Source organism: Capricornis sumatraensis, chromosome 3 (genome assembly GCF_032405125.1).
Source record: "Capricornis sumatraensis isolate serow.1 chromosome 3, serow.2, whole genome shotgun sequence".
Taxonomy (NCBI): Eukaryota; Metazoa; Chordata; class Mammalia; order Artiodactyla; family Bovidae; genus Capricornis; species Capricornis sumatraensis.
Window position 1 is genome coordinate 176900474 of NC_091071.1, and position 11092 is coordinate 176911565.

The following is an 11092-nucleotide window of genomic DNA, read 5'->3' on the forward strand; positions in this document are numbered from 1 at the left end:
AAATTAGTGGTGATGAAAGGATTCACAAAGGATTTTAAATTGCTTCTAGTTGTTCAAGCTCTCCAAATCTTCTATGTCAACCATGCAATCAAAACCATTTTTAAAAGCTATTAAAAACAGGAATAATAAAAATCCGCATTGCCAGAAAAGAGGAAACACAAAGCGCCTGGGTGACCTCCGGCAGGGCTGAAGCTGGGAGGGGGGAGTGAGCTCGGCAGGCAGGGCCATCTGATATAAAGGGGCTGCTGGCTCGCAAGGGGCCTTCCAGTCGCTGCCTGCACTGCTCTGTGCTGGGGTCATGGGCCTCTCCCTGCTCTGCGTGCTGCTGGTCTTTGCTGGTGAGTGGGGACAGCACCCACAGCCGGGGAGGTGGGGACGGAGGCTGGGGTGCCCTGTACCTCTTTCCTAAACTGAGCTGCTGTGCTGATCGTCCCTGACCCGGTCCCCCAGTCCCCCACTATTCGGCCCCCTGCAGGAGTCGTCAGTGGCTCGATCCCCTGGAACAGTGGCTTCAGCCAGAGGGCTGTGGGTGGCCAAGCTGGGTGGCAGGCAGAGGCGGCAAACTAGACGTTCACAAACTGGGCTCCAGCTGAACTGACGTCTGTGGTACTTCGGACACAAACTACGGAAATGGATCTGCCCTCCTGTGTCCCTCTGACCAGATAATAGTGATCTCTCACATATGCACACCTCTCCACACTTTCAGGGGCCTTTCCTGGTGGCTCAGTCAGTAAAGAATCCGCCTGCAGTGCAAGAGACCCAGGTTCCATCCCTGGCTTGGCAAATTCCCCTGGAGAAGAAAATGGCAATCCACTCCAGTATCCTTGCCTGGGAAATCCCGTGGACAGCGGAGCCTAGCAGGCTAGAGTCCATGGGGTCGAGAAGTTGAACATGGCTTAGCGATAAACCACCATCTTTTCAGAACCCTTCAGCTCCCTTGACCCTGGGGGTTCTGTTGTCCATTGGAAAATGATGAAGTTTCCACCTGATCTTTAACAGATCAAATGTTGCAAATCGGGGTGCTAGCAAACCGGAGTGTTTACTTGTTGATCCATCTCAGAATATGTCATCTGAGAAAGCTCTTGCGTTTCGTTTTTAACGTGCTTTATGTTATTTTGGGACTCCCAAATTCCCGAGAGGACCACACCACCAGGGTTACAGTGAAAACCATTAGGAAAGCTGCAATCAACTGCAGAAATTCATCTCTCAGATGCAAAGAGGCAATATGGTGTAGAGATGAAATACACAGATTAACCTGCATTCAGATGCTGGCCCATCAGCTTCCGGTGCTATGACCGTGGCCAAGTCCCCTACCGGTCTATACCTCATCTGTAAAGTGGGCACAATAACATCCTCTTCACTGGGTTGTTAGAAGGGCTCTAATGAGAAAATATGTACAAAACCCCTAGCAAGGGTGAGGAACAGTTAGCGAGCAGTAACTTAACACAAAGCACATGCCTGAGTTAGTGGTGATGTTGTCCCTGCCACTGTCGCTAACCCTTGGGAGAAGGGGCTCCATCCCTCTCAGCGACAGCTGAGGATGGAAAAAGCAACCGAGGCAGGAATGAATGTTAAGCTAAGTCAGTGTCCTGAAGCCCTCTTGACCACCACAAGTTGAGCTCCTCGATTCCCCAGGGCTGGGTTGACCTCACTGTAAAACTGGAAGAAATAAGACCACTGAAAGCACACCAAATCAAAGCTGAATTTGTTTGCTTGGCGAGGACCAGCTGCAGACTTCAGGTGTGAAGTTGTGTGTCTACTTCTAAGCTGAAACAGAAAGGTCTAAACTTGGGGTGCACAAGTAGATGGAGGTTCAGCAAAAAGGTGAGATTCCGAATTCAGATACTTGGCTGGCCTATTGGGTGGACATTAACTCTTGGCCGTGGTCTATTTCTAGGGCCTTATCACCAAATCTGGGGTTCCAGGGGGCTTGAGGTCATTCCTCAGCAGAGTCACAATTAAGGTTTCTCTGTAACATCTGTACAGCTAGAGCCACCGTGGCAAACAAGAGTGGCAGCGTGGGCTTCCACACACTGGGGACACGACCTACCTGCAAGTCCCGGCCTCTACCAGCCGACGTTTAGCTGCAGCCCTGGTGGCTCAGACAGTAAAGAATCTGCCTGAAGTGGACCCAGATTCGATCCCTGGGTTGGGCAGATCCCCTGGAGAACAGACTGGCTATCCACTCCCTTATACTTGCCTGGAGAATCCCATGGACAGAGGAGCCAGGCAGGCTACCATCCGTGGGGTCACAAAGAGTCAGGCACCACTGAGTAACTATCCCTTTCTTCACAAGGCAAGCACCCTGCTTCTGATGGCACCCCCGCCCACTGCATGAGTTCATCCCAGACACAGCTTTCCCTAGTGTAGGGCTCTCCCCTGGTTATTACTCACTTTATTTGAGTGTAGAGCTTCCATTATAACACCGTCTTCTTGAGGGTCGAGGGGGAGCTTCCACAACTGGGGTCACCTGAAGGGGCCTCCCCAGCCCAGTCTCTCTGCGATTCTGGGCTCCATCTGTGTTCCTGAGTCATCCCCGAGGTTGCACACAGGTACATCCAGTCCCCTTCGCATCTCGTCTCTTTCTCCCAAATCCTTCCGTGAATTCATTGGCTTAATATATTTTATTTCTCCTAACTGAATATAATGCATTCCTCTCTCCCAACAGAGAGAATTCCCCTTATGATCAATTCTCACCAGCAGATATTATGACTGAAGTGAAAATTATTCATGAAAAATATTGATTTCTAAATCATGCTGCTTTCCAGAAGAGCCATGCATAATTTTTAAAGAGGGTTTTTTAATGATTTTATTTACTTTATTTTATTGCTGGCTGTGCTGGGTCTCCGTTGCTGGGTGAGGTTTCTCTTTGTTAGCGGTGTATGGGCTTCTCAGCACGGGGACTCTCTTTTCATGGAGGGAAGGTTCTAGGGGACGTGGGTTTCAGTAGTTGCTGCACATGGGCTCTGTAGTTGTGGCTCCCAGGCATGATAGCTGTGGCGCATGGGCTTAGCTGCTCCTCGGCATGCGGGAACTTCCTGGACCAGGAACTGAACCTGTGTCTCCTGCACTGGCGGGAGGATTCTTTACCACTGAGCCACCAAGAAAGCCCCCACGCATACTGTTTAATGTGTGGATTCTCTATGGGCTGTGGTGGGAGTCGGGGGTGGTGGGGGGAGTGTCTTCCTACTATAGCATGTGAACCAAGAGACAGAGCAGAGCCAGGCTGCCCTGGGTTAGCATCCTGCTCCTCTGGTTACCAGCTACTATGACCTGGAGCAAGTTACTGAAGCTCAGTGGGCTCATCCCTAAAATGGAGATTAAAAACAGCCTTTATGGTTCCGATACTGGTTTCTTAGTTTTCATACATACACCATGATGAGAGGATACTGAATGGGGAGGTGGATGAGACCTCTTTGTATGATCTTGGCACCTTTTCTCTACATCGAGAATAAACCAAAATGAAAAGATTGTTTTAAAACAGAGTATCTCATGGAAAGGGAGGAGTCAATGGGTCTCTACATGAAAAGATCCTTGGTAATCAGTTACCAATTCTCATTATGCTTCCAATAGCCACAGTGGTTGTGGTTACTTTATTATCCAAGGTCACTGTTTTGGCCCAGGCAGAGCAGAGGTGCCAGGCCTGCAGCTCACTGGACTCCCCTGAGATTCACGTCCTCTCCCTGTGGCTGGGCTCCTTGGCAGGTGTGGCTCCAGCTGAGGGCGACATGCTGGACCTGAACAAGATGGTCAAACAAGTGACAGGGAAGACCCCCATCTTCTTCTATTCGTCCTACGGCTGCTACTGCGGATTTGGTGGCCAAGGCCAACCCAAAGATGCCACAGACTGGTAATTCCTCCCAACCGTGCTCTGCCTCTACCCAGGGACCCTCCTCTCTCGTCTCCTGTTTCCTCTCCACCCATTTATTCATCTGGTACCATGTGCTGTTAAAGTCTAGCCTGGAGTTTGGGCATTACCTTGCCAGCATGTGAAATGAGCACAGTTGTACAGTAGTTTGAACATTCTTTGGCATTGCCTTTCTTTGGGATCAGAATGGAAGCTGACTTTTTCAGTCCCGTGGCCACTGCTGTTTTCCAAATTTCCCTGGCTTATTGAGTGTAGCACTTTTACAGCACCATCTTTTAGGATTTGAAAGAGCTCAACTGGAATTCCATCACTTCCAATAGCTTTCTTCCTAGTAATGCTTCCTAAGGCCTACTTGACTTCACACAACAGGATATCTGGCTGTTGGTGAGTGACCACACTATGGTGGTTATCCAGGTTATTAAGTCCTTTTTTGTATAGTTCTTCTGTGTATTCTTGCCACGTCTTCTTAATCTCTTCCACTGCTGTTAGGTCTATACCATTTCTGTCCTTTATTGTGCATAAAATATCCCCCTGGTAGCTCCAGTTTTGTTGACAAGATCTCTAGTCCTTCCCATTCTATTGTGTTCCTCTATTTCTTTGCATTGATCAGTGAGGAAGGCTTTCTTATCTCTCCTTGCTCTTCTCTGGAACTCTGCATTGATTTGGATATCTCTTTCCCTTTCTCTTCTGTCTTTTGCTTCTCTTCTTTTCTCAGCTATTTGTAAGGTATTCTCAGACAACCATTTTACTTTCTTAGGTATCTTTTTCTTTGGGATGATTTTGGTTACCACCTCCTGGACAATGTTGCAAACCTCAGTCCATAAGTTGTTCTTCAAGGCACTCTGTCTATCAGATCTAATCCCTTGAATCTATTAATTATAATCACCTCCACTGTATAATCATAAAGGATTTGATTTAGTTCTTACCTGAATGGTCTCTTGTTCTTCCCTGCTAGGGACTCTGCTGAGCTCTGATCCACCCCCGGCCCTTCTGGAGGGTTCTCCAGAGTTTCTGAAGTCTGCCTTGCACTGTCCACCCCAAACTAGCTAGAAGAGCCACAAACACTTCCCATTGCCATTGAACATTGTTTTTTTTTTCAAAGTCCCACTTCTTTTTGCCATGGTCTCACTTGGTTTTCATAGCAACCCAGGGATCTGCCAGAGGAGGGATGAGAGCCAGCCTGGCCCGAGGTCAGCACCCTCACCCACCACATACAGGCTGTATGATCCTGGGCCAGTGGCCTGACTGCCCAGAGCCTCAGTTTCCTCATTTGTGAAATGAGGATAATGCTAGTACCTCTATCTTCGAGCGGCCAAAAGGATTAAGAGAGAATTCCTAGGTAGAGCAAGTTCCTGGTACATAGGAGGGAATCTTCCTTCATAGCTCAGATGGCAAAGAATCTGCCTGCGATGCAGGAGACCTGGGTTTGATCCCTGGGTCAGGAAGATCCCCTGGAGAAGGAAATGGCAAGCCACTCCAGTATTCTTGCCTGGAGAGTCACATGGACAGAGGAGCCTGGCAGGCTACAGTCCATGGGGTCGCAAGAATCAGACACGACTTAGAGACTAAACCACCACCTGGTACACAGGAAGCACTCGAGAACTTTTAGCTAGAAAGAAGACTAGACCCTGCAGGCCTTGACTTCCAAGGCGGACACACAGTTTCTGCTCTGGGGCAGGGGCAACCTGAGACTAAGCCAGCCAAGGACTCACCCTCCTCCTGTCCTCTCCTGCCAGGTGCTGCCATGAACACGACTGCTGCTATGGTAACCTGACACCCCACAACTGTGACTACCGCTATGACCACTATGACTACACCTTTTTCCAGGGGAAAGTCCAGTGTTGTGAGTGCCTGGGCCTCAGGGTTGGAGTAGGAGACTGAGCAAAGGAGTTATCGCACGCATTGCTTTTGTATGCTGTGTGACAAAGCACTGGCTGCTCAGCCTCTCTGTTTTTCTCATATGTCCAGTGGCAATATCTGGGCTGTGAAGGAGAGGCAGCAATAGGGGCAGGAGGACGGAGAGGTCCCATAGAGAATTTGACCCCTTTAGGATCTGGACCTCAGCTTAGATCCCAGACCCACTACTGACCAGCTGTGTGACCTTGAGCACTTTGCTGAACTACTCTGAACATCAAGATCCTGTTCTGGAAACTCAGGGTGATAACAGTATTCTACTCCATAAAGTTAATTCAAAAACCAAAATAAGAGGAGACATAGGTGCCCTGCAGATGCATCCTTGAATAATCACTCAAGCTACCGAGGTTCAGTTCAGTTCAGTTGCTCAGTCATGTCCAACTCTTTGTGACCCCATTAACCAAGCACACCAGGCCTCCGTGTCCATCACCAACTCCCAGAGTTCACCCAAACCCATGTCTATTGAGTCGGTGATGCCATCCAACCATCTCATCCTCTGTTGTCCCCTTCTCCTCCTGCCCTCAATCTTTCCCACCATCAGGATATTTTTCAATGAATCAGTTCTTCGCATCATGTGGCCAAAGTTTGGAGTTTCAGCTTCGGCATCAGTCCTTCCAATGAATATTCAGGACTGATTTCCTTTAGGATAGACTGGTTGGATTGCCTTGCGGTCCAAGGGACTCTCAAGAGTCTCCTCCAACACCACAGTTCAAAACCATCAATTCTTCAGTGCTCAGTTTTCCTTAGAGTCCAATTCTCACATCCATACCTGACCACTGGAAAAATTGTAACTTTGATAGATGGACCTTTTGGCAAAGTAATATCTCTGGTTTTCAATACACTATCTAGTTGGTCATAACTCTTCTTTTAAGGAGTAAGTGTCTTTTAATTTCATGGCTGCAATCACCATCTGCAGTAATTTTAGAGCACCAAAAAATAAAGTCTGACACTGTTTCCACTGTTTTCCCATCTATTTCCCATGAAGTGATGGGACCGAATGCCAATATTTTGGTTTTCTGAATATTGAGCTTTAAGCCAACTTTTTCACTCTCCTCTTTCACTTTCATCAAGAGGCTCTTTCGTTCTTCTTCACTTTCTGCCATAAGGGTGGTATCATCTGCATATCTGAGGTTATTGATAATTCTCCTGGCAATCTTGATTCCAGCTTGTGCTTCCTCCAGCCCAGCGTTTCTCATGATGGTCTCTGCATATAACTTAAATAAGCAGGGTGACAATATACAGCCTTGACATACTCCTTTTCCTATTTGGAACCAGTCTGTTGTTCCATGTCCAGTTCTAACTGTTGCTTCCTGACCTGCATACAGGTTTCTCAAAAGGCAAGTCAGGGGGTCTGGTATTGCCATCTCTTGAGGAATTTTCCACAGTTTATTGTGATCCACACAGTCAAAGGCTTTGGCATAGTCAATAAAGCAGAAGTAGATGTTTTTCTGGAACTCTCTTGCTCTTTCCATGATCCAGTGGATGTTGGCTATTTGATCTCTGGTTCCTCTGCCTTTTCAAAAACAAGCTTGAACATGTGGAAGTTCACGGCTCATGTATTTCTGAAGCCTGGCTTGGAGAATTTTGAGCATTACATTACTAGTGTGTGAGAAGAGTGCAATTGTGCGGTAGTTTGAGCATTCTTTGGCACTGCCTTTCTTTGGGACTAGAATGAAAACTGACCTTTTCCAGTCCTGTGGCCACTGCTGAGTTTTCCAAATTTGCTGGCATATTGAGGGAAGCACTTTCAAAGAATCAACTTTCAGGATTTGAAACAGCTCAACTGGAATTCCATCACCTCCACTAGCTTTTTTTATAGTGATGCTTCCTAAGGCCCATTTGCCTTCACATTCCAGGATGTCTGGCTCTAGGTTAGTGATCACACTATCGTGATTATCTGGGTCGTGAAGATCTTTTTTGTACAGTTCTTCTGTGTATTCTTGCCACCTCTTCTTAATATCTTCTGCTTCTGTTCGGTCCATACCATTTCTGTCCTTTATTGAGCCCATCTTTACATGAAAGTTTCCCTTGGTATCTCTAATTTTCTTGAAGAGATCTCTAGTTTTTCTCATTCTATTGTTTTCCTGTATATCTTTGCACTGATTGCTGAGGAAGGCTTTCTTACCTCTCCTTGGTATTCTTTGGAACTCTGCTTTCAAATGGGTATATCTTTCCTTTTCTCCTTTGCTTTTTGCTTCCCTTCTTTTCACAGCTATTTGTAAGCCCTCCTCAGATAGCCATTTTGCTTTTTTTGCATTTCTTTTTCTTGGGGATGGCCTTGATTCCTGTTTCCTGTACAGGGCCACGAACCTCATTCCATAGTTCATCAGGCACTCTGTCTATCAGATCTAGTCCCTTAAATCTATTTCTCACTTCCACTGTATAGTCATAAGGGATTTGATTAAGCTCATACCTGAATGGTCTAGTGGTTTTCTCCACTTTCTTCAATTTCAGTCTGAATTTGGCAATAAGGAGTTCAAGATCTGAGCCACAGTCAGCTCCCAGTCTTGTTTTTGCTGACTGTACAGAGCTTATCCATCTTTGGCTGCAAAGAATATAATCAATCTGATTTCGGTGTCGACCATCTGGTGATGTCCATGTGTAGAGTCTTCTCTTGTGTTGTTGGAAGAGGGTGTTTGCTGTGACCAGTGCATTCTCTTGGCAGAATTCTATTAGTCTTTGCCCTGCTTCATTCTGTACTCCAAGCCCAAATTTGCCTGTTACTCCAGGTGTTTCTTGACTTCCTACTTTTGCATTCAATCCCTTTAATGAAAAGGAAATCTTTTCTCAATTTTAGTTCTAGAAGGTCTTGTAGGTCTTCATAGAACTGTTCAACCTCAGCTTCTTCAGTGTTACTGGTCAGGGCATAGACTTGGATTACCATGATATTGCATGATTTCCCTTGGAAATGAACAGAGATCATTCTCTCATTTTTGAGATTGCATCCAAGTACTGCATTTCAGACTCTTTTGCTGACCATGATGGCTACTCCATTTCTCCTGAGGGATTCCTGCCCACAGTAGTAGATATAATGGTCATCTGAGTTAAATTCACCCATTCCAGTCCATCTTAGTTTGCTGATTCCTAGAATGTCAACGTTCACTCTTGCCATCTCCTGTTTGACCACTTCCAATTTGCCTTGATTCATGGACCTAACTTTCCAGGTTCCTATGCAATATTGCTCTTTACAGCATCACACCTTGCTTTTATCACCAGTCCCATCCACAGCTGGGTGTTGTTTTTGCTTTGCCTCATCCCTTCATTCTTTCTGGAGTTATTTCTCCACTGATCTCCAGTAGCATATTGGGCACCTTCTGACCTGGGGAGTTCCTCTTTCAGTGTCCCATTTTTTGCCTTTTAATACTGTTCATGGGGTTCTCAAGGCAAGAATACTGAAGTGGTTTGCCATTTCCTTCTCTAGGGACCACATTCTGTCAGACCTCTCCACCATGACGCATCCATCTTGGGTGGCCCCGCGGGCATGGCTTGGTTTCATTGAATTACCGAGGTTACTGTTCATTTTTTCATCATCATGGGTTCTTAGAGCAGCCCAGACAGGAGGCAGCACCACCCTGGTGATCATTTTCTTCTTGTTGTTCGTGGTCACTATGTTGCATCTTACTCTTTGCAACCCCATGAAGTTTGACCCGCCCGTCTCCTCTGTCCATGGGATTTCCCAGGCAAAAATACTGGAGCATGTTGCCATTTCCTTCCTCAGGGGATTTTCCTGACCCAGGACTTGAACCCATGTCTCCTGCTTGGCAGGCAAATTCTGAGCCACCTGGGAAGCCCTGATCTCCATTTTACTGACAAGAAAACTGAAACTAGAGTGAACAGTTTGCTCAGGGTCACACAGCTACAAATGAGTAGTCTGGGCTGTAACCCAGGACCCCAAGCCCCAGGGTCCACGCATGGAGAAATGCGACAAGTTCCGGGTCTGGAAGGTGAATGGGCTCACCAGCTGTCCCTGTTAACTGAGAACTTAGTGGCAACAGCTGATATGGCCAAGATTTATTGACCATTTACTATGTGCTAAAGGCTTTGCCTTCTTATTTTAATCTGAGTGTGTGTGTGTGTGTGTGTGTATACATATTCTTTTTCAGATTCTTATCCCTTATAGATTATTACAAAATACTGAGCAGAGTTCCCCATGCTATACAGTAGGTCCGGCTCTCTTATCCCCATTTGACAGATGGTGAAACTGAAGCACCATTGTCCATCTTTCATCAGAGTCTTTGCACATGCTGTTCCTTCGGCCAGGAACGGCCCCTCTCCTCCACCCTGGCTTTCCAGAGTAGGAGCAACAGCTCACTCTTCTGATCTCAGCTCAAATGGCTTTTGACACTCAGTCAGTCCCATTGGTTACCAGCTCAGAACCCCTGCCTCGTGCCTGACTCCTGGGTAAGCACGGTTGCACTCACTTCTGTGAAGGGCAGGGAGGCCTGGCATGCTGCCACCCATGGGGTCACAGAGAGTCAGACACGACTGAGCGACCGAACACCAACGACCACACACTTCTCCGACACTGGCCCCCATCCCGGGGAGTGTGAACTCGGGCATCCGTTCTGTTCTCCTCTCCCCCCCCCCCGGGACTGTCGAAGGACAGGTGCTCAGCTGTTTACTGAACAGATGAATGAATGCAGGAGCAATGGCAGACAGGGAGGTCACACCCCCGGCCCAAGGTCACAGAGCCAGAGTCCAGGGAGCTGGGAAGGGCACCATAGGCTGGACAAGGGCTGAGCTGCCTTCAGCGGCTCCCCTCCAGGGGGGCGACCCACCCTACCACGGGAAGGGGCAGACCACTTAAGTGCCCTCCTCCACCCCCTCGCAGCCACCAAGGGGAGCTGGTGTGAGCAACAGCTGTGCGCCTGTGACAAGACGTTGGCCTTCTGCCTGCAGCGGAACCTTAACACCTACAAGAGTCACCTGCGTCATCTGTCCGGATGCGAGGGCGAGATCCCCAAGTGCCACACCCTCTAGCCTGTCCTTCTGCATCTTGAGCTCTGAGGAAGACGCCCAGGACCACTGGCCACAGCCCCGACCCAGCCTGGTGCCTTTAAAACACTCCTGGGAAGAGGACAGGGCTTGGCCTCGCCCCTAGCTCCCACTGGCCTCCTGGACCTTCTGAATCTCCCCGGCTGTCTCCTCTGAGGGTGGATTGAGATTTTAGGAAAAACCAAGGCCAGGGAGCTGCCAGGGGGAGTGTGTGTTTTGGCATGGGTGGCAGGGTCTCAGGCTGGGTGGGGCAGGTTCTTCCTTCATGACCACTCACCAGGCCCCTCCAGGCTCTCCCCGCCCCTGAAACACCAT

At 48.0% G+C, this 11092-nt stretch overlaps 1 protein-coding gene across 1 annotated transcript; it reads left to right on the top strand.

Moving 5' to 3' along the window:
• The first annotated feature begins 298 nt into the window (after positions 1 to 298).
• On the top strand, positions 299 to 10888 carry LOC138076423 (group IID secretory phospholipase A2-like). The gene is made up of 4 exons (XM_068968578.1): positions 299 to 338; positions 3706 to 3850; positions 5605 to 5711; positions 10614 to 10888. The coding sequence occupies exons 1-4, from the start codon at positions 299 to 301 to the stop codon at positions 10760 to 10762; spliced, it is 441 nt and encodes a 146-aa protein (XP_068824679.1). The 3' UTR covers positions 10763 to 10888.
• Positions 10889 to 11092: the final 204 nt, after the last annotated feature.